This window comes from Coturnix japonica, unplaced genomic scaffold, assembly GCF_054131305.1.
Source record: "Coturnix japonica strain WE unplaced genomic scaffold, WE-NBRP24 Scf115, whole genome shotgun sequence".
In the NCBI taxonomy this organism is placed as follows: Eukaryota; Metazoa; Chordata; class Aves; order Galliformes; family Phasianidae; genus Coturnix; species Coturnix japonica.
The window spans coordinates 106,573-130,213 of record NW_028189018.1 but is presented as its reverse complement, the minus strand read 5'-3'; the positions used below and the strand labels follow the sequence as shown (position 1 = coordinate 130,213).

Here is a 23,641-nt window from a genome sequence, read left to right as displayed (position 1 = left end):
CATACATTTGCACCCAGGGATCCCATTGGTTCGTCGACATGAGGCCTTAATTGAATATTAATTAGGTAAGAAGCAAGATGGCGGTTTCCAAGGCACTAAGCAGGTCCTCATTTGCATAAATTATGATTCTAATTTGCATGAATTAGCATACATGGCTCGTTTGCATAGATTAGCGTAGAGGGATCCCATTGGTTCATTGACAATGAGGCCTCAATTGAATATTAATTAGGTAAGGAGCAAAATGGGGGCCCTGATTGGCTTCAATCTCTGCCTCATTTGCATAAATTAGCATACAGGGATCACCTGCATAAATTAGGGCTCATTTGCATAAATTAGAATAGAAGGATCCCATTGGATCTCATAGGCCTAAATGGAGCTCGAGAACAAGATGGTGGCACAGGTTGGCTTAGCAGCTGGTCCTCATTTGCATAAATTAGCATAGAGGGCTCATTTGCATAGATTAGCATACAGTGATCCCATTAGTTAGTGGGAATCCAATAGGCCTTAATGGGGTCTTGACTAACTAATGAGCTCTAGATCAAGATGGCAGCCCGGATCACCCTCATTTGCATACATTTGCATACAGGGATCCCTTAATTAGCATATATATAATGATGAAGCCCTCATTTGCATAAATTAGCATAGGCGAAACACTCCTATGTCCGTCATGGTGTTAATTAAGAAGCCATATTACTTAATGTGGGTGGATAATTGAATATTAATGAGGTGTATGCTAATCAGGCTCGCCATGCTAATTAGGTTTATGCTAATTAGGCTCCTCATTAACGAAGCCGCTTCGTTAGCGCCGCTACATTGGAGTCAATGGGGATCGGCCCATAGGGGGGAATATAGGGCCTGTTTCATGGGGTTTTAATGGGGTTTTAATGGGGTTTTAATGGGGTTTTCAATGGGGTTTTTTAATGGGGACTCTATGGGGTCTTTATGGGGTTTTGGGGGTCGATTTTGGGGTGAATTTGGGGTTTTTTGGGTCTTTTTTGGGGTATTTTTAGGGGTTTTTGGGTGATTTTGAGGCCTATTTCAGGGCCTACTTTGAGGCCTTTTCTGAGGCCTTTTTGGGGCCTTTTTGGGGTTATTTATGGGGTTTTAATGGGGTTTTCAATGGGGTTTTTTAATGGGGTCCTTATGGGGTCTTTAATGGGGTTTTAGGGTCGATTTTGGGGTGAATTTGGGGCTTTTTGGGTCTTTTTTGGGGCATTTTTTGGGGTTTTTAGGGCCTTTTTGAGGCCTGTTTTGAGGCCTTTTCTGAGGCCTTTTTGGGGCCTTTTTGGGGTTATTTATGGGGTTTTAATGGGTTTTTCAATGGGGTTTTTTAATGGGGTCCTTATGGGGTCTTTAATGGGTCTTTAGGGTCGATTTTGGGGTGAATTTGGGGCTTTTTGGGTCTTTTTTGGGGTATTTTTAGGGTTTTTTGTGTATTTTTGAGGCCTATTTCAGGGCCTACTTTGAGGCCTTTTCTGAGGCCCTTTTTGGGGTTATTTATGGGATTTTTGGGGCTATTTTAATGGGGTTTTTAATGGGGTCCTTATGGGGTCTTTAATGGGTCTTTGGGGTCGATTTTGGGGTGAATTTGGGGCTTTTTGGGTCTTTTTTGGGGTATTTTTTGGGGTTTTTAGGGCCTTTTTAGGGCCTGTTTTGAGGCCTTTTTTGGGGCCTTTTTGGGGTTATTTATGGGGTTTTTGGGGCTATTTGAATGGGGTTTTTTAATGGGGTCCTTATGGGGTCTTTAATGGGTCTTTGGGGTCGATTTTGGGGTGAATTTGGGGCTTTTTGGGTCTTTTTTGGGGTAATTTTTGGGGTTTTTAGGGCCATTTTAGGGCCTGTTTTGAGGCCTTTTTTGAGGCCTTTTTTGGGGTTATTTATGGGGTTTTAATGGGGTTTTCAATGGGGTTTTTTAATGGGATCCTTATGGGGTCTTTAATAAGTTTTTGGGGTCAATTTTGGGGTGAATTTGGGGCTTTTTGGGTCTTTTTTGGGGTATTTTTAGGGTTTTTTGGGTGTTTTCGAGGCCTATTTTGAGGCCTTTTCTGAGGCCTTTTTGGGGTTATTTATGGGGTTTTTGGGGCCATTTCAATGGGGTTTTTTAATGGGGTCCTTATGGGGTCTTTAATGGGTCTTTAGGGTCGATTTTGGGGTGAATTTGGGGCTTTTTGGGTCTTTTTTGGGGTATTTTTGGGGGTTTTTAGGGCCTTTTTGAGGCCTGTTTTGAGGCCTACTTTGAGGCCTTTTCTGAGGCCTTTTTAGGGCCTTTTTGGGGTTATTTATGGGGTTTTGGGGGTTATTTGAATGGGGTTTTTTAATGGGGTCTTTATGGGGTCTTTAGGGATCAATTTTGGGGTGAATTTGGGTCTTTTTGGGTCTTTTTGGGTCTTTTTTGGGGTATTTTTAGGGTTTTTAGGGTGTTTTTGAGGCCTATTTTGAGGCCTACTCTGAGGCCTGTTTTGAGGCCTTTTTAGGGCCTTTTTGGGGTTATTTATGGGGTTTTTGGGGCTATTTTAATGGGGTTTTTTAATGGGGTCCTTATGGGGTCTTTATGGGGCTTTTGGGGTCAATTTTGGGGTGAATTTGGGTCTTTTTGGGTCTTTTTGGGTCTTTTTTGGGATATTTTTGGGGTTTTTGAGGCCTATTTTGAGGCCTACTTTGAGGCCTTTTCTGAGGCCTATTTTGGGGCCTTTTTGGGGTTATTTATGGGGGTTTTGGGGCCATTTTAACGGGGTTTTTTAATGGGTTCCCTATGGGGTCTTTAGGGATCAATTTTGGGGTGAATTTGGGGCTTTTTGGGTCTTTTTTGGGGTATTTTTAGGGTTTTTTGGGTGTTTTTGAGGCCTATTTCAGGGCCTACTTTGAGGCCTTTTCTGAGGCCTTTTTGGGGTTATTTATGGGGTTTTTGGGGCTATTTGAATGGGGTTTTTTAATGGGGTCTCTATGGGGTCTTTAGGGATCAATTTTGGGGTGAATTTGGGTCCTTTTGGGTCTTTTTGGGTCTTTTTTGGGGTATTTTTAGGGTTTTTTGGGCGTTTTTGAGGCCTATTTTGAGGCCTATTTATAGGCCTTTTCTGAGGCCTTTTTAGGGCCTTTTTGGGGTTATTTATGGGGTTTTTGGGGCTATTTTAATGGGGTTTTTTAATGGGGTCTCTATGGGGTCTTTAGGGATCAATTTTGGGGTGAATTTGGGTCTTTTTGGGTTAATTTGGGGTAATTTTTGGGGTATTTTTGGGGTTTTTGAGGCCTATTTTGAGGCCTACTTTGAGGCCTATTTTGGGGCCTTTTTTGGGGTTATTTATGGGGTTTTTGGGACCATTTGAATGGGGTTTTTTAATGGGGTCCTTATGGGGTCTTTAATGGGGTTTTAGGGTCGATTTTGGGGTGAATTTGGGGCTTTTTGGGTCTTTTTTGGGGTATTTTTTGGGGTTTTTAGGGTCATTTTAGGGCCTGTTTTGAGGCCTTTTCTGAGGCCTTTTTGGGGTTATTTATGGGGTTTTTGGGGCTATTTTAACGGGGTTTTTTAATGGGGTCCTTATGGGGTCTTTAATGGGTCTTTAGGGTCGATTTGGGGGTGAATTTGGGGCTTTTTGGGTCTTTTTTGGGGTATTTTTTGGGGTTTTTAGGGCCTTTTTGAGGCCTATTTTGAGGCCTTTTCTGAGGCCTTTTTGGGGTTATTTATGGGGTTTTTGGGGCTATTTCAATGGGGTTTTTTAATGGGGTCTTTAATGGGGTTTTAGGGTCGATTTTGGGTTGAATTTGGGGCTTTTTGGGTCTTTTTTGGGGTATTTTTAGGGTTTTTTGGGTGTTTTTGAGGCCTATTTCAGGGCCTACTTTGAGGCCTTTTCTGAGGCCTTTTTGGGGTGATTTATGGGGTTTTTGGGGCTATTTGAATGGGGTTTTTTAATGGGGTCCTTATGGGGTCTTTAATGGGTCTTTGGGGTCGATTTTGGGGTGAATTTGGGGCTTTTTGGGTCTTTTTTGGGGTATTTTTGGGGTTTTTGAGGCCTATTTTGAGGCCTACTTTGAGGCCTTTTCTGAGGCCTTTTGGGGGCCTTTTTGGGGTTATTTATGGGGTTTTTGGGGCTATTTTAATGGGGTTTTTTAATGGGGTCTCTATGGGGTCTTTAGGGGTCAATTTTGGGGTGAATTTGGGGCTTTTTGGGTCTTTTTTGGGGTATTTTTAGGGCTTTTTGGGTGTCTTTAAGGCCTATTTCAGGGCCTACTTTGAGGCCTTTTCTGAGGCCTTTTTGGGGTTATTTATGGGGTTTTTGGGGCTATTTTAACGGGGTTTTTTATGGGGTCCTTATAGGGTCTTTATGGGGCTTTTGGGGTCAATTTTGGGGTGAATTTGGGTCTTTTTGGGTGAATTTGGGGTAATTTTGGGGGTATTTTTGGGGTTTTTGAGGCCTATTTTGAGGCCTACTTTGAGGCCTTTACTCAGGCCTTTTTAGGGCCTTTTTGGGGTTATTTATGGGGTTTTTGGGGCTATTTTAACGGGGTTTTTTATGGGGTCCTTATGGGGTCTTTAATGGGTCTTTGGGGTCGATTTTGGGGTGAATTTGGGGCTTTTTGGGTCTTTTTTGGCGTATTTTTAGGGTTTTTTGGGTGTTTTGAGGCCTACTTCAAGGCCTACTTTGAGGCCTTTTTGGGGCCTTTTTGGGGTTATTTATGGGGTTTTTGGGGCTATTTTAATGGGGTTTTTAATGGGGTCCATATGGGGTCTTTAATGGGTCTTTGGGGTCGATTTTGGGGTGAATTTGGGGCTTTTTGGGTCTTTTTTGGGGTATTTTTGGGGTTTTTGAGGCCTATTTCAAGGCCTATTTTGAGGCCTGTTTTGAGGCCTATTTTGGGGCCTTTTTGGGGTTATTTATGGGGTTTTAATGGGGTTTTCAATGGGGTTTTTAAATGGGGTCCTTATGGGGTCTTTAATGGGGTTTTAGGGTCGATTTTGGGGTGAATTTGGGGCTTTTTGGGTCTTTTTTGGGGTATTTTTAGGGTTTTTTGGGTGTTTTTGAGGCCTATTTCAGGGCCTACTTTGAGGCCTTTATTGAGGCCTTTTTTAGGGCCTTTTTGGGGTTATTTATGGGGTTTTTGGGGCTATTTTAATGGGGTTTTTTATGAGGTCCCTATAGGGTCTTTAATGGGTCTTTGGGGTCGATTTTGGGTCTTTTTGGGTCTTTTTTGGGGTATTTTTAGGGTTTTTTGGGTGTTTTTGAGGCCTATTTCAGGGCCTACTTTGAGGCCTTTTCTGAGGCCTTTTTGGGGTTATTTATGGGGTTTTTGGGGCTATTTTAACGGGGTTTTTTATGGGGTCCTTATGGGGTCTTTATGGGGTTTTTGGGGTCAATTTTGGGGTGAATTTGGGGCTTTTTGGGTCTTTTTTGGGGTATTTTTGGGGTTTTTAGGGTGTTTTTGAGGCCTATTTCAGGGCCTACTTTGAGGCCTTTTCTGAGGCCTTTATTGGGGCCTTTTTGGGGTTATTTATGGGGTTTTTGGGGCCATTTCAATGGGGTTTTTTAATGGGGTCCTTATGGGGTCTTTAATGGGGTTTTAGGGTCGATTTTAGGGTGAATTTGGGTCTTTTTGGGTCTTTTTTGGGTTATTTTTTGGGGTTTTTAGGGTGTTTTTGAGGCCTATTTCAGGGCCTACTTTGAGGCCTTTTCTGAGGCCTATTTTGGGGTTATTTATGGGGTTTTTGGGGCTATTTCAATGGGGTTTTTTAATGGGGTCCTTATGGGGTCTTTAATGGGTCTTTGGGGTCGATTTTGGGGTGAATTTGGGGTTTTTTGGGTCTTTTTTGGGTCTTTTTTGGGGTATTTTTGGGGTTTTTGAGGCCTATTTTGAGGCCTATTTTGAGGCCTTTTCTGAGGCCTTTTTGGGGTTATTTATGGGGTTTTTGGGGCTATTTTAATGGGGTTTTTTAATGGGGTCCTTATGGGGTCTTTAATGGGTCTTTGGGGTCGATTTTAGGGTGAATTTGGGGCTTTTTGGGTCTTTTTTGGGGTATTTTTGTGGGTTTTTATGGCCATTTTAGGGCCTGTTTTGAGGCCTTTTTTGGGGCCTTTTTGGGGTTATTTATGGGGTTTTAATGGGGTTTTCAATGGGGTTTTTTAATGGGGTCCTTATGGGGTCTTTAATGGGTCTTTGGGGTCGATTTTGGGGTGAATTTGGGGCTTTTTGGGGCTTTTTTGGAGTAATTTTGGGGTTTTTAGGGCCATTTTAGGGCCTGTTTTGAGGCCTTTTCTGAGGCCTTTTTGGGGTTATTTATGGGGTTTTTGGGGCTATTTTAATGGGGTTTTTTAATGGGGTCCTTATGGGGTCTTTAATGGGTCTTTGGGGTCAATTTTGGGGTGAATTTGGGGCTTTTTGGGTCTTTTTTGGGGTATTTTTAGGGTTTTTTGGGTGTTTTTGAGGCCTATTTCAAGGCCTACTTTGAGGCCTTTTTGGGGCCTTTTTGGGGTTATTTATGGGGTTTTTGGGGCCATTTCAATGGGGTTTTTTAATGGGGTCCTTATGGGGTCTTTAATGGGATTTTAGGGTCGATTTTGGGGTGAATTTGGGGTTTTTTGGGTCTTTTTTGGGGTATTTTTAGGGTTTTTTGGGTGTTCTTGAGGCCTATTTCAAGGCCTACTTTGAGGCCTATTCTGAGGCCTATTTTGGGGCCTTTTTGGGGTTATTTATGGGGTTTTTGGGGCTATTTTAACCGGGTTTTTTATGGGGTCCTTATGGGGTCTTTAATGGGGTTTTAGGGTCGATTTTGGGGTGAATTTGGGGTTTTTTGGGTCTTTTTTGGGGTATTTTTGGGGTTTTTAGGGCCTTTTTGAGGCCTATTTCAGGGCCTACTTTGAGGCCTAATTTGAGGCCTTTTCTGAGGCCTTTTTGGGGTTATTTATGGGGTTTTTGGGGCCATTTTAATGGGGTTTTTTAATGGGGTCCTTATGGGGTCTTTAATGGGGTTTTAGGGTCGATTTTGGGGTGAATTTGGGGCTTTTTGGGTCTTTTTTGGGGTATTTTTAGGGTTTTTAGGGTGTTTTTGAGGCCTATTTCAAGGCCTACTTTGAGGCCTTTTCTGAGTCCTATTTTGGGGCCTTTTTGGGGTTATTTATGGGGTTTTTGGGGCTATTTCAATGGGGTTTTTTAATGGGGTCCTTATAGGGTCTTTATGGGGTCTTTGGGGTCAATTTTGGGGTGAATTTGGGGCTTTTTGGGGCTTTTTTGTGTTAATTTTTGGGGTTTTTAGGGCCTTTTTGAGGCCTGTTTTGAGGCCTATTTTGGGGCCTTTTTGGGGTTATTTATGGGGTTTTTGGGGTTATTTTAACGGGGCTTTTTATGGGGTCCTTATAGGGTCTTTAATGGGGTTTTAGGGTCAATTTTAGGGTGAATTTGGGGCTTTTTGGGTCTTTTTTGGGGTATTTTTTGGGGTTTTTAGGGCCTTTTTGAGGCCTATTTCAAGGCCTACTTTGAGTCCTAATTTGAGGCCTTTTTGGGGCCATTTTGGGGTTATTTATGGGGTTTTTGGGGCTATTTCAATGGGGTTTTTTAATGGGGTCCTTATGGGGTCTTTAATGGGGTTTTAGGGTCAATTTTGGGGTGAATTTGGGGCTTTTTGGGTCTTTTTTGGGGTATTTTTAGGGTTTTTTGGGTGTTTTTGAGGCCTATTTCAGGGCCTACTTTGAGGCCTTTTCTGAGGCCTTTTTGGGGTTATTTATGGGGTTTTTGGGGCTATTTTAATGGGGTTTTTTATGGGGTCCTTATGGGGTCTTTAATGGGTCTTTGGGGTCGATTTTGGGGTGAATTTGGGGTTTTTTGGGTCTTTTTTGGGGTATTTTTAGGGTTTTTAGGGTGTTTTTGAGGCCTGTTTTGAGGCCTATTTAAGGCCTTTTTCTGAGGCCTTTTTGGGGTTATTTATGGGGTTTTTGGGGCTATTTCAATGGGGTTTTTTAATGGGATCCTTATGGGGTCTTTAGGGATCAATTTTGGGGTGAATTTGGGTCTTTTTGGGTCTTTTTGGGTCTTTTTTGGGGTATTTTTGGGGTTTTTAGGGCCTTTTTTAGGCCTACTTTGAGGCCTTTTCTGAGGCCTTTTTTGGGGCCTTTTTGGGGTTATTTATGGGGTTTTGGGGCTATTTCAATGGGGTTTTTAATGGGGTCTCTATGGGGTCTTTAGGGATCAATTTTGGGGTGAATTTGGGTCTTTTTGGGTTAATTTGGGTCTTTTTTGGGGTATTTTTAGGGTTTTTGGGTGTTTTTGAGGCCTATTTTGAGGCCTACTTTGAGGCCTTTTCTGAGGCCTTTTTGGGGCCTTTTTGGGGTTATTTATGGGGTTTTAATGGGGTTTTCAATGGGGTTTTTTAATGGGGTCCTTATGGGGTCTTTAATGGGTTTTTGGGGTCGATTTTGGGGTGAATTTGGGGCTTTTTGGGTCTTTTTTGGGGTATTTTTGGGGTTTTTGAGGCCTATTTTGAGGCCTATTTATAGGCCTTTTCTGAGGCCTTTTTAGGGCCTTTTTGGGGTTATTTATGGGGTTTTAATGGGGTTTTTAATGGGGTTTTTTAATGGGGTCCTTATGGGGTCTTTAATGGGTCTTTGGGGTCGATTTTGGGGTGAATTTGGGGCTTTTTGGGTCTTTTTTGGGTTAATTTTTGGGGTTTTTAGGGTGTTTTTGAGGCCTATTTCAAGGCCTACTTTGAGGCCTTTTTTGGGGCCTTTTTGGGGTGATTTATGGGGTTTTTGGGGCTATTTTAATGGGGTTTTTTAATGGGTTCCCTATGGGGTCTTTAGGGGTCAATTTTGGGGTGAATTTGGGGCTTTTTGGGTCTTTTTTGGGGTATTTTTAGGGTTTTTTGGGTGTTTTTGAGGCCTATTTCAGGGCCTACTTTGAGGCCTTTTCTGAGGCCTTTTTTGGGGTTATTTATGGGGTTTTAATGGGGTTTTCAATGGGGTTTTTTTATGGGGTCCTTATAGGGTCTTTAATGGGATTTTAGGGTCGATTTTGGGGTGAATTTGGGCCTTTTTGGGTCTTTTTTGGGGTATTTTTAGGGTTTTTTGGGTGTTTTTGAGGCCTACTTCAAGGCCTACTTTGAGGCCTTTTCTGAGGCATTTTTTGGGGCCTTTTTGGGGTTATTTATGGGGTTTTTGGGGCTATTTTAATGGGGTTTTTTAATGGGGTCCTTATGGTGTCTTTAATGGGGTTTTAGGGTCGATTTTGGGGTGAATTTGGGGCTTTTTGGGTCTTTTTTGGGGTATTTTTAGGGTTTTTTGGGTGTTTTGAGGCCTATTTCAAGGCCTACTTTGAGGCCTTTTCTGAGGCCTATTTTGGGGCCTTTTTTGGGGTTATTTATGGGGTTTTTGGGGCTATTTCAATGGGGTTTTTTATGGGGTCCTTATGGGGTCTTTAATGGGTATTTGGGGTCGATTTTGGGGTGAATTTGGGTCTTTTTGGGTTAATTTGGGTCTTTTTTGGGGTATTTTTGGGTGTTTTTGAGACCTATTTTGAGGCCTATTTATAGGCCTTTTCTGAGGCCTTTTTAGGGCCTTTTTTGGGGTTATTTATGGGGTTTTTGGGGCTATTTCAATGGGGTTTTTTAATGGGGTCTCTATGGGGTCTTTAGGGATCAATTTTGGGGTGAATTTGGGTCTTTTTGGGTTAATTTGGGTCTTTTTTGGGTTAATTTTTGGGGTTTTTAGGGTGTTTTTGAGGCCTATTTTGAGGCCTATTTAAGGCCTTTTTCTGAGGCCTTTTTGGGGTTATTTATGGGGTTTTTGGGGCTATTTTAACGGGGTTTTTTAATGGGGTCTTTATGGGGTCTTTAGGGATCAATTTTGGGCTGAATTTGGGTCTTTTTGGGTTAATTTGGGTCTTTTTTGGGGTATTTTTAGGGTTTTTGAGGCCTATTTTGAGGCCTATTTTGGGGCCTTTTTTGGGGTAATTTATGGGGTTTTTGGGGCCAAAATGGGGCAAAAATGGGTCAAAAATGGGCAAAAATGGGCAAAAATGGGTCAAAAATGGGCAAAAATGGCTAAAAAACCACAAAAAAAGCAAAAAAAGGCCAAAAAAAGGCAAAAAAAGGCAAAAAAAATAAAGAATAAAAACAAAAATGACCCAAAAAGGGTCGAATTGGCCCCAAAATGGGGCCTAAAAGTGAGTGGGAACGGGGGGGGGGGGGGGGGGGTGTTAATTAATGTTAATTAATGTTAATTAATGCGCACGCGTTAACGAAGCCGGAGCCCGATTGGTCGGCGTCTCGTTCTTCCTTCGTTCCAATGGGGTTTAATGGGGGGGGGGGGGGGGGGGGGTTAATTAAGGGGTTAATTAAGGGGTTAATTAAGGGGTGGGTTAATTAATGGGGTTAATTAATTAATGGGGGGGGGGAGGGGGGAGATGATGGACGCGGTTGGATGAGAATAAAGATGGCGGAAGAGCGACGGGGTCTGGTGTTATTGGGGGGGTTATGGGGTATATGGGGGGGGGGGGGACCCTATAAGACCCTATAGGACCCCATAGGAATCAATAGGACCCTATAAGACCCTATAGACCCCATAAGACCCCATAGGAATCAATAGGACCCTATAAGACCCCATAGACCCCATAGGACCCCATAAGACCCCATAGGAATCAATAGATCCCATAGGAATCAATAGAACCCCATAGACCCCATAGAACCCTATAAGATCCCATAAGACCCCATAGGACCACATAGACCCCATAGGACCCCATAGAACCCCATAGGAATCAATAGGACCCTATAAGACCCCATAGAAGGCCATAGGACCCTATACACCCCATAGGACCCCATAGGAATCAATAGGACCCCATAGAACCCAATGGGATCCTATTAAACCCAATAGGACCCCATAAGATCCCATAGGACCCCATAGGAATCAGTAGGACCCTATAAGACCCCATAAGACCCCATAAGACCCCATAGGAATCAATAAGACCCTATAAGACCCCATAAGACCCCATAGGAGCCCATAAGTCCGTATAAGACCCCATAGGACCCCATAGACCCCATAAGACCCTATAGGACCCCATAGGAATCAATAGGACCCCATAAGACCCCATAGGACCCCATAGGAATCAATAGGACCCTACAAGACCCCATAGAAGCCCATAGGACCCCATAGGACCCTATAAGACCCCATAGGACCCCATAAGACCCCATAGAACCCCATAAGACCCCATAGGACCCCATAGGAATCAATAGGAACCTATAAGACCCCATAGGACCCCATAAGACCCCATAGGACCCCATAAGACCCCATAAGACCCTATAAGACCCCATAGGACCCCATAGGACCCTATAGAACCCCATAAGACCCCATAGGACCCCATAGGAATCAATAGGACCCCATAAGACCCCATAGAACCCCATAGGACCCCATAGGACCCCATAGAGACCCCATAGGACCCTATAAGACCCCATAAGAGCCCATAGGACCCCATAGAGACCCCATAGGAATCAATAAGACCCTATAAGACCCCATAGAGCCCATAGGACCCCATAGACTCCATAAGACCCCATAGAATCCCATAGGACCCCATAGGAATCAATAGGACCCTATAAGACCCTATAGAACCCATAGGACCCCATAGGAATCAGTAGGACCCCATAGACCCCATTAGACCCCATAAGACCCCATAGTAATCAATAGGACCCTATAAGACCCCATAAGACCCCATAGAGACCCCATAGGACCCCATAGGACCCCATAAGACCCCATAAGACCCCATAGAACCCCATAAGACCCCATAGGGCCCCATAGGAATCAATAGGACCCTATAAGACCCCATAGACCCCATAAGATCCCATAGGAATCAATAGGACCCTATAAGACCCTATAGACCCCATAAGACCCCATAGGACCCCATAGGAACCAATAGGACCCCATAAGACCCCATAAAACCCCGTAAGACCCCATAGGACCCCATAAGACCCCATAAGACCCCATAGGAATGAATATAACCCCCTTAGACCCCATAGGAATCAATAGGACCCTATAAGACCCCATAGAAGCCCATAAGACCCCATAGAACCCCGTAGGACCCCATAGGAATCAATAGGACCCCATAAGACCCCATAGGACCCCATAAGATCCCATAGGAATCAATAGGACCCTATAAGACCCTATAGACCCCATAAGACCCCATAGGACCCCATAAGACCCTATAGAACCCATAGGACCCCATAGGAATCAATAGGACCCCATAAGACCCCATAGACCCCATAAGATCCCATAGGAATCAATAGGACCCTATAAGACCCTATAGACCCCATAAGACCCCATAGGACCCCATAGGAACCAATAGGACCCCATAAGACCCCATAAAACCCCGTAAGACCCCATAGGACCCCATAAGACCCCATAAGACCCCATAGGAAACAATAGGATCCCATAGAACCCAATGGGATCCCATTAAACCCAATAGGACCCCATAAGACCCCATAGGAATCAATAGGACCCCATTAGACCCCATAGGACCCCATATAAACCCAGGGTCTTATGGGGTCTCTATGGGGTCTATGGGGTTCTATAGGGGTCTATGGGGTCTCTATGGGGTCTCTATGGAGTCCTATGGGGTGGTATGGGGTCTTATAGGGTCTTATGGGGTCCTATTGATTCCTATGGGGTCTTATGGGGTCTATGGCTCTTATGGTGTCCTATGGGGTCCTATGGGGTCTCTATGGGGTCTATGGGGTCCTATGGGGTCTATGGGGTGTCTATGGGGTCTTATGGGGTCCTATAGGGTCTTATGGGGTCTATGGGGTCTTATGGGGTCCTATTGATTCCTATGGGGTCTTATGGGCTCTCTATGGGGTCTATGGGGTCTTATAGGGTCTTATGGGGTTTTATAGGGTCTCTATGGGGCTCTATGGGGTCTCTATGGGGTCCTATGGGGTCTATGGGGTGTCTATGGGGTTCTATGGGGTCTTATAGGGTTTTATGGGGTCTATGGGGTTCTATAGAGTCCTATGGGGTCCTATTGGGTCTTATGGGGTCTCTATGGGGTCCTATGGGGTGGTATGGGGTCTTATAGGGTCTATGGGGTCTTATGGGGTCTATGGGGTCCTATAGGGTCTTATGGGGTCTTATAGGGTCTTATGGGGTTTTATAGGGTCTCTATGGGGTCTTATGGGGTCTATGGCTCTTATGGGGTCTTATGGGGTCCTATTGATTCCTATGGGGTCCTATTGATTCCTATGGGGTCCTATGGGGTCTTATGGGGTCTTATGGGGTCCTATTGATTCCTATGGGGTCTTATGGGGTCCTATGGGGTCCTATGGGGCTCTATGGGTCTCTATGGGGTTCTATGGGGTTTCTATGGGGTTCTATGGGGTCTATGGGGTCCTATAGGGTTTTATGGGGTCTATGGGGTTCTATAGGGGTCTATGGGGTCTTATAGGGTCCTATTGATTCCTATGGGGTCCTATGGGGTCTATAGGGTCCTATGGGCTCCTATGGGGACTTATAGGATCCTATTGATTCCTATGGGGTCCTATTGATTCCTATGGGGTCTTATGGGGTCTTATAGGGTCCTATTGATTCCTATGGGGTCTTATGGGGTCCTATGGGGTCCTATGGGCTCCTATGGGGACTTATAGGATCCTATTGATTCCTATGGGGTCCTACTGATTCCTATGGGGTCTTATGGGTTCTTATGGGGTCCTATTGATTCCTATGGGGTCTTATGGGGTCTTATAGGGTCCTATTGATTCCTATGGGGTCCTATGGGGTCTTATGGGGTCCTATTGATTCCTATGGGGTCCTATTGATTCCTATGGGGTCTTATGGGGTCTTATAGGGTCCTATTGATTCCTATGGGGTCTTATAGGGTCTTATGGGGTCCTATTGATTCCTATGGGGTCTTATGGGGTCTATGGCTCTTATGGGGTCCTATGGGGTCCTATGGGGTTCTATGGGGTCTTATAGGGTCCTATGGGGTCTTATGGGGTCCTATGGGGTCTCTATGAAGTCCTATGGGGTCTTATAGGGTTTTATGGGGTTCTATGGGGTCTATGGGGTCTCTATGGGGTCCTATGGGGTCTATGGGGTGTCTATGGGGTCTTATAGGGTTTTATGGGGTCCTATAGGGTCTTATGGGGTCTTATAGGGTCTTATGGGGTTTTATAGGGTCTCTATGGGGCTCTATGGGTCTCTATGGGGTTCTATGGGGTCTTATGGGGTTCTATGGGGTCCTATAGGGTCTCTATGGGTTTCTATGGGGTCTTATGGGGTCCTATGGGGTTCTATGGGGTTAATGGGGTCCTATGGGGTCTATGGGGTCTCTATGGGGTCTTATGGGGTCCTATGGGGTCCTATGGGGTCTTATGGGGTCTTATGGGGTCCTATGGGGTTCTATGGGGTCTCTATGGGGTCCTATGGGGTCTCTATGGGGTCTCTATGAAGTCCTATTGATTCCTATGGGGTCTTATGGGGTCTTATGGGGTCTCTATGGGGTCCTATTGATTCCTATGGGGTCTTATGGGGTCTATGGCTCTTATGGGGTCCTATGGGGTTCTATGGGGTCTTATGGGGTTCTATGGGGTCTTATGGGGTCCTATGGGGTCTCTATGAAGTCCTATGGGGTCTTATAGGGTTTTATGGGGTCCTATGGGGTTCTATGGGGTTCTATGGGGTCTTATGGGGTCCTATGGGGTCTTATAGGGTTTTATGGGGTCTTATGGGGTCTTATGGGGTCCTATTCATTCCTATGGGGTCTATGGGGTCCTATGGGCTCTCTATGGGGTCTATGGGGTCTTATGGGGTCTCTATGGGGTCTTATAGGGTCCTATTGATTCCTATGGGGTCTTATGGGGTCTATGGCTCTTATGGGGTCCTATGGGGTTCTATGGGGTCTTATGGGGTTCTATGGGGTCTCTATGGGGTCCTATGGGGTCTATGGGGTGTCTATGGGGTCTTATGGGGTCTATGGGGTCCTATGGGGTCCTATGGGGTCTATGGGGTGTCTATGGGGTCTTATGGGGTCTATGGGGTCTTATAGGGTTTTATGGGGTCTTATGGGGTCCTATTGATTCCTATGGGGTCCTATGGGGTCTTATGGGGTCTTATGGGGTCTCTATAGGGTCTTATGGGGTCCTATGGGGTCTTATGGGGTCCTACTGATTCCTATGGGGTCCTATGGGGTCTTTAGGGTCCTATGGGGTTCTATGGGGTCTTATGGGGTCCTATTGATTCCTATGGGGTCTTATGGGGTCTCTATGGGGTCTTATGGGGTCCTATGGGGTCCTATTGGGTTCTATGGGCCTCCATTCAATCCTATGGGGCTCCGAGTGTTTCCGAAAACACCCGAGCGCTTCCGAACGGATCCGAAGTCGAGCTCCTTCAAACCCGGAAGTAAACCGGAAGTCCCTCCGAAAACACCCGAGCGCTTCCGAACGGATCCGAAGTCGAGCTCCTTCAAACCCGGAAGTAAACCGGAAGTCGCATCACAAAGACCCGAGCGCTTCCGAATACTTCCGAAGATACCCGAAGCGAACCGGAAGTGACGCCACCAACCCGGAAGTAAACCGGAAGGCCCATCGGGAGGCTCGTCAAGACGCCGAACCGGCTCCGTAGAGCGGCCGAACTTCGGCTTTTTTCGGCTTTTTTCGGCTATTTTCGGTTATTTACCGGAGATGGAGAAACAAGGACGGGTGGATTGTCCGGCTTTACCGGCTGGGTGGAAGAAAGAGGAAGTGATACGGAAATCGGGGCTGAGCGCCGGGAAAAGCGACGTCTATTACTTCAGGTAACGGGGGCGGCTTCGGGCGGCTTCGGAAACGATCGGAAACGTTCGGAAACGATCGGAAACGATCGGAAATGTTCGGAGATGTTCGGGTTCTGTAGAGTTCTATAAGGGTCTATGGGGGTCTATGGGGTCCTATGGGATCCGGTTCGGAAAACTTCGGAAAACTTCGGGTCTTTTCGGCTCTTTTCGGCTCTTTTCGGGTCCGATTGGTTTCTATGGGGTCCTATGGGGTCCTATGGGGGCCGGTTCGGCTCGCTTCGGAAATCATCGGAAAACTTCGGAAAAGTTCGGCTCTTTTCGGGTCTTTTCGGGTTCTATAGAGTCCTATGGGGTCCTATTGATTCCTATGGGATCCTATGGGGTTCTATAGGGTCTTATGGGGTCTTATGGGGTCTATAGGGTCTTATAGGGTCCTATTGATTCCTATGGGGATCTGTGGGGCTCTATGGGGTCCTATGGGTCTCTTTGGGGGTCTATGGGGTCTTATAGGGTCCTGTGGGGCTCTATGGGGCTCTATGGGGTCCTATGGGGTTTAATGGGGTCCTATGGGGTCTCTATGGGGTCCTATGGGGTCCTATTGATTCCTATGGGTCTCTATGGGGTCCTATAGGGCTCTATGGGGCTCTATGGGTCTCTATGGTGTCTCTATGGGGTCCTATGGGTCTCTATGGTGTCTCTATGGGGTCCTATGGGGCTCTATGGGGTCCTATGGGGTCCTATGGGGTCCTATGGGGCTCTATGGGATCTATGGGGCTCTATGGGTCTCTATGGGGTCCTATGGGTCTCTATGGTGTCTCTATGGGGTCCTATTGATTCCTATGGGGTCCTATGGGGTTCTATAGGGTCTTATGGGGTCCTATGGGGTCATATGGGGTCTTATGGGGTCTATAGGGTCTTATAGGGTCCTATTGATTCCTATGGGATCCTATGGGGTCTATCGGGTCTTATAGGGTCCTATTGATTCCTATAGGGTCTTATGGGGTCCTATGGGGTTCTATAGGGTCTTATGGGTTCCTATGGGGTCCTATGGGGTCTTATGGGGTCTATAGGGTCTTATAGGGTCCTATAGGGCTCTATGGGGTCTCTATGGGGTCCTATAGGGCTCTATAGGGTCTTATGGGGTTCTATAGGGTCCTATGGGGGGTCTATGGGGTGTCTATGGGGTCCTATGGGGCTCTATGGGGTCCTATGGGGCTCTATGGGGCTCTATGGGGTCCTATGGGGTTTAATGGGGTCCTATGGGGTCTCTATGGGGTTATATGGGGCTCTATGGGGTCTCTATGGGGCTCTATGGGGTCCTATAGGGTCCTATAGGGTCCTATAGGGTCCTATGGGGTCCTATGGGGCTCTATGGAGCTCTATGGGGTCCCATTAGTTACTATGGAGCCCCATTGGATCCTATGGGGCTCTATGGGGTCCTATGGGGTCTATGGGGTCCTATGGGGTCTATGGGGTCCTATGGGGTCCTATGGGGTCCTGTGGGGTCCTATGGGGTCCTATGGGGCCCTCTGGGTCACTATATGGCAGCTATGGGGCTCTATGGGGTCTATGGGATCCTATGGGGCTCTATGGGGTCCTATGGGGTCCTATGGGGCTCTATGGGGTCCTATGGGGTTTAATGGGGTCCTATAGGGTCCTATGGGGCTCTATGGGTCTCTATGGGGTCCTATGGGGGTCTATGGGGCTCTATGGGGTTCTATAGGGTCTTATGGGGTCTTATGGGGTCCTATAGGGCTCTATGGGGCTCTATGGGGTCCTATGGGTCTCTATGGGGTCTCTATGGGGTCCTATTGATTCCTATGGGGTCCTATGGGGTCATATGGGGTCTTATGGGGTCCTATGGGGTCTTATGGGGTCTATAGGGTCTTATAGGGTCCTATTGATTCCTATGGGGATCTGTGGGGCTCTATGGGGTCCTATGGGGCTCTATGGGGGCCTATGGGGTCTATGGGGCTCTATGGGGTCCTATGGTGCTCTATGGGGCTCTATGGGGGGTTATGGGGTCCTATGGGGTCCTATGGGTCTATAGGGGGTCCTATGGGTCTCTATGGGGTCTCTATGGGGTCCTATAGGGCTCTATGGGGTCCTATGGGGGTCTATGGGGTCCTATGGGGGGTCTATGGGGTTATATGGGGTCCTATGGGGCTCTATGGGGTCCTATGGGGTCTCTATGGGGTCTCTATGGGGTCCTATGGGGCTCTATGGGGTTATATGGGGTCCTATGGGGTTTAATGGGGTCCTATGGGGTCTCTATGGGGTCCTATGGAGTCTCTATGGGGTCCTATGGGGTCTATGGGGTCCTATGGGGTCTCTATCGGGCTCTATGGGGTCCTATGGGGCTCTGTGGGGTTATATGGGGTCTCTATGGGGATCTATGGGTCTCTATGGGGTCCTATTGATTCCTATGGGGTCCTATGGGGTCTATGGGGTCCTATGGGGTCCTATGGGGTCCTATGGGGGCGGGTTCGGCTCGGTTCGGAAACGTTCGGCTATTTCCGGAGATCTTCGGAGATGATCGGAAAACTTCGGCTCTTTTCGGGTTGTATAGAGTTCTATGGGGTCCTATGGGGTCCTATGGGGGCGGGTTCGGCTCGCTTCGGAAGACTTCGGAAAACTTCGGAAAACTTCGGAAATGTTCGGCTACTTTCGGGTCTTTTCGGGTTCTATAAGGGTCTATGGGGTCTATGGGGGTCTATGGGGTCTTATGGGGGCCGGTTCGGCTCGGTTCGGAAACGTTCGGGTATTTTCGGAAACGATCGGAAAAGTTCGGGTTTGTTCGGGTTTTTTCGGCTCTTTTCGGGTTATTTCGGGTTCTATAGAGTTCTATGGGGTCCTATGGGGTCCTATAGGGTTCTATGGGGACTTATAGGGTCCTATGGGGTCCTATTGATTCCTATGGGGTCCTATGGGGTTCTGTAGGGTCCTATGGGGTCCTATGGGTCTCTATGGGGTCCTATGGGGTCTCTATGGGGTCCTATGGGGTGTCTATGGGGTTCTATGGGGTCCTATGGGGCTCTATGGGGTCCTATGGGGGTCTATGGGGTCTCTATGGGGTCCTATGGAGCCCTATGGGGCTCTGTGGGGGTCTGTGGGGTTTAATGGGGTCCTATGGGGTCCTATAGGGCTCTATGGGGTCCTATGGGGCCCTCTGGGTCACTATATGGCAGCTATGGGGCTCTATGGGGTCTATGGGATCCTATGGGGGTCTATGGGGTTATATGGGGTCTCTATGGGGTCTCTATGGGGGTCTATGGGGTCCTATGGGGGGTCTATGGGGTCCTATAGGGCTCTATGGGGCTCTGTGGGGTCCTATGGGGTGTCTATGGGGCTCTATGGGGTCCTATGGGGTCCTATGGGGGTCTGTGGGGTCCTATGGGGGGTCTATGGGGTCCTATGGGGGGTCTATGGGGTTATATGGGGTCCTATGGGTCTCTATGGGGTCTCTATGGGATCCTATGGGATCCTATGGGGGTCTATGGGGTTATATGGGGTCTCTATGGGGGTCTATGGGGTCCATAGGGTCTCTATAGGGTCCTATGGGGCTCTATGGGGCTCTATGGGGTCCTATAGGGTCCTATGGGGGCCGGTTCGGCTCGGATCGGAAAACTTCGGAAAACTTCGGGTCTTTTCGGGTCTTTTCGGCTCTTTTCGGGTCCTATAGAGTTCTATGGGGGTCTATGGGGTCCTATAGGGTTCTATGGGGTTCTATAGGGATCTATGGGGTCCTATGGGTCCCTATGGGGGTCTATGGGGTGTCTATGGGGTCCTATGGGGTCCTATAGGGTCCTATGGGGCTCTATGGGTCTCTATGGGGTCTCTATGGGGTGCTATGGGGCTCTGTGGGGGGTCTATGGGTCTCTATGGGGTCTCTATGGGGTCCTATGGGGCTCTATGGGGCTCTGTGGGGTCCTATGGGTCTCTATGGGGTCCTATAGGGGTCTATGGGGCTCTATGGGGTCCTATGGGGCTCTATGGGGTCCTATAGGGGTCTATGGGGCTCTATGGGTCTCTATGGGGTCTTATGGGGTCTTATGGGGTCTATGGGGTCCTATTGATTCCTATGGGGTCCTATGGGGTCTATGGGGTCATATGGGGTCTTATGGGGTCTATAGGGTCTTATAGGGTCCTATTGATTCCTATGGGGTCCTATGGGGTTCTATAGGGTCTTATGGGGTCTTATGGGGTTCTGTGGGGTCCTATGGGGTCCTATGGGGTCTCTATGGGGCTCCATGGGGTCCTATGGGGGGTCTGTGGGGTTATATGGGGTCTCTATGGGGTCTCTATGGGGTCCTATGGGTCTCTATGGGGTCTCTATGGGGTCCTATAGGGCTCTATGGGGCTCTATGGGGTCCTATGGGGTGTCTATGGGGCTCTATGGGGTTATATGGGGTCCTATGGGGTGTCTATGGGTCTCTATGGGGTCTCTATGGGGTCCTATTGATTCCTATGGGGTCTTATGGGGTCCTATGGGGTCCTATAGGGTTCTATAGGGTCCTATTGATTCCTATGGGATCCTATGGGGTCTATAGGGTCTTATAGGGTCCTATTGATTCCTATAGGGTCTTATGGGGTCCTATGGGGTTCTATAGGGTCTTATGGGGTCTTATGGGGTCCTATGGGGTCCTATGGGTCTCTATGGGGTCTCTATGGGGTCCTATTGATTCTTATGGGGTCCTATGGGGTCTTATGGGGTGTCTATGGGGCTCTATGGGGTTATATGGGGTCTCTATGTGGGTCTATGGGGGTCTATAGGGTCTTATAGGGTTCTGTGGGGTCTTATAGGGTTCTATGGGGTCCTATAGGATTCTATGGGGTCCTATGGGGGTCTATGGGGTCCTATGGGGGTCTATGGGGTCCTATGGGGTCCTATGGGGTCTCTATGGGGTCCTATGGGTCTCTATGGGGTCCTATGGGGTCCTATAGGGTTCTATGGGGTCTTATAGGGTTCTATGGGGTCCTATAGGGTCCTATGGGGTCCTATTGATTCCTATAGGGTCTTATGGGGTCCTATGGGGTTCTATAGGGTCTTATGGGGCTCTGTGGGGCTCTATGGCGTCCCATTGGGTTCTATGGGGCTCTATGGGGTTTATGGGGTCTCTATGGGGTCTCTATGGGGTCCTATGGGGCTCTATGGGGCTCTACGGGGTCCTGTGGTCTCTATGGGGTCCTATGGAGTCCCATTGGGTTCTATGGGGTCCTATGGGGTTCTATGGGGTTCTATGGGGTCCTATGGGGTTCTATGGGGTCTTATGGGGTCCTCTGGGGGGTCTATGGGGCCCTATGGGGTCCTATGGGGTCTTATAGGGTCCTATGGGGTCCTATAGGGTTCTATAGGGTCTTATAGGGTTCTATGGGATCCTATAGGGTTCTATGGGGTCCTATGGGGTCCTATGGAGTCCTATGGGGGCGGGTTCGGCTCGGTTCGGAAACGTTCGGCTATTTCCGGAGATCTTCGGAGATGATCGGAAAACTTCGGCTCTTTTCGGGTTCTATAGAGTTCTATGGGGGTCTATGGGGTCCTATGGGGGCGGGTTCGGCTCGCTTCGGAAACGTTCGGGTATTTTCGGAAACGTTCGGGTGTTTTCGGCTCTTTTCGGGTTATTTCGGCTATATAGAGTTCTATGGGGTCCTATGGGGTCCTATGGGGGCGGCTTCGGCTCGGTTCGGAAACGTTCGGGTATTTTCGGAAACGTTCGGAAATGTTCGGAAACGTTCGGGTCTTTTCGGGTTCTATAGAGTTCTATGGGGGTCTATGGGGTCCTATTGGGTCCTATGGGGGCGGGTTCGGCTCGCTTCGGAAACGATCGGAAAACTTCGGAAAACTTCGGAAAAGTTCGGCTACTTTCGGGTCTTTTCGGCTCTTTTCGGGTTGTATAGAGTTCTATGGGGTCCTATAGGGTTCTATAGGGTCCTATTGATTCCTATGGGGTCTTATGGGGTCTTATAGGGTCCTATTGATTCCTATGGGGTCTTATGGGGTCTTATGGGGTCTCTATGGGGTCTTATGGGGTCCTATTGATTCCTATGGGGTCTTATGGGGTCTATAGGGTCCTATGGGCTCCTATGGGGACTTATAGGATCCTATTGATTCCTATGGGGTCCTATTGATTCCTATGGGGTCTTATGGGGTCTTATAGGGTCCTATTGATTCCTATGGGGTCCTATTGATTCCTATGGGGTCTTATGGGGTCTTATAGGGTCCTATTGATTCCTATGGGGTCCTATGGGGTCCTATGGGGTCTTATAGTGTCCTGTTGATTCCTATGGGGTCTTATGGGGTCTTATAGGGTCCTATTGATTCCTATGGGGTCTTATGGGGTCTTATGGGGTCTCTATAGGGTCTTATGGGGTCTTATGGGGTCCTATGGGCTCTCTATGGAGCCCTATGGGGCTCTATGGGGTTATATGGGGTCCTATGGGCTCTATGGGGTCCTATGGGGTCCTATGGGGTTCTATAGGGTCTTATGGGGTCCTATGGGGTCTCTATGGGGTCCTATGGGGGTCTATGGGGCTCTATGGGGTCTATGGGGTCCTATGGGGTTCTATAGGGTCTTATGGGGTCCTATGGGGTCATATGGGGTCTTATGGGGTCTATAGGGTCTTATAGGGTCCTATTGATTCCTATGGGGTTCTATGGGGTCTTATAGGGTTCTATGGGGTCCTATAGGGTCCTATAGGGTTCTATGCGGTCCTATGGGTCTCTATGGGGTCTCTATGGGGTCCTGTTGATTCCTATGGGGTCTTATGGGGTCCTATGGGGTTCTATAGGGTCTTATGGGGTCTTATGGGGTCATATGGGGTCTTATGGGGTCTATAGGGTCTTATAGGGTCCTATTGATTCCTATGGGGTCCTATGGGGTTCTATAGGGTCTTATAGGGTCCTATTGATTCCTATGGGGTCTTATGGGGTCCTATGGGGCTCTATAGGGTCTTATGGGGCTCTGTGGGGCTCTATGGCGTCCCATTGGGTTCTATGGGGCTCTATGGGGTTATATGGGGTCTCTATGGGGCTCTATGGGGTCCTATGGGGTCTCTATGGGGGTCTATGGGGTCTCTATGGGGTCCTATGGGTCTCTATGGGGTCCTATGGGGTCCTATAGGGCTCTATGGGGTCCTATGGGGGTCTATGGGGTCCTATGGGGTCCTATGGGGTGTCTATGGGTCTCTATGGGGTCCTATGGGGCTCTATGGGGTCCTATGGGGTCCTGTGGGGGGTCTATGGGTCTCTATGGGGTCCTATGGGGGTCTTATGGGGTCTTATGGGGTCTTATGGGGTCTATGGGGTCTTATAGGGTTCTATGGGGTCCTATGGGGTCTCTATGGGGGTCTATGGGGTCCTATAGGGTCCTATAGGGTTCTATGGGGTCCTATAGGGTTCTATGGGGCTCTATGGGTCTCTATGGGGTCCTATGGGGGTCTATGGGGTTATATGGGGTCCTATGGGCTCTATGGGGTCTTATGGGGTCCTATAGGGTCCTATGGGGTCCTATGGGGTCTCTGTGGGGGTCTATGGGGTCCTATGGGGTGTCTATGGGGCTCTATGCGGTTATATGGGGTCCTATGGGGTTTAATGGGGTCCTATGGGGTCTCTATGGGGTCCTATGGAGTCTCTATGGGGTCTTATAGGGTTCTATAGGGTCTTATAGGGTCCTATAGGGTTCTATAGGGTCCTATAGGGTTCTATGAGGTCTTATAGGGTTCAGTGGGGTCCTATAGGGTTCTATGGGGTCTTATAGGGTTCTATAGGGTCCTATAGGGTTCTATGGGGTCCTATAGGGTTTTATAGGGTTCTATAGGGTCCTATAGGGTCCATTTGGGTTCGGTTCGGGTCGGTCGGGTGAGTTCGGCTCTTTCCGGAGATGTTCGGGTCGCTTCGGAGACGTTCGGG

General features: G+C 47.7%; 1 protein-coding gene across 5 annotated transcripts in view; it reads left to right on the top strand.

The window, feature by feature from the left end:
• Positions 1 to 15,523: 15,523 nt before the first annotated feature.
• LOC107307002 (methyl-CpG-binding domain protein 2-like) overlaps positions 15,524 to 23,641 on the top strand; it is a 29,910-nt gene continuing 21,792 nt past the window's right edge. For all 5 annotated transcript variants that reach the window (XR_014941800.1, XM_085535317.1, XM_085535316.1 and 2 more), the window contains exon 1: positions 15,524 to 15,753. Coding sequence is in view for 4 of the 5 variants with exons in the window: in XM_085535317.1 (XP_085391443.1) it covers positions 15,641 to 15,753 (113 nt within the window). In the remaining variant the exon portion in view is untranslated. The remainder of the gene's footprint in view (positions 15,754 to 23,641) is intronic.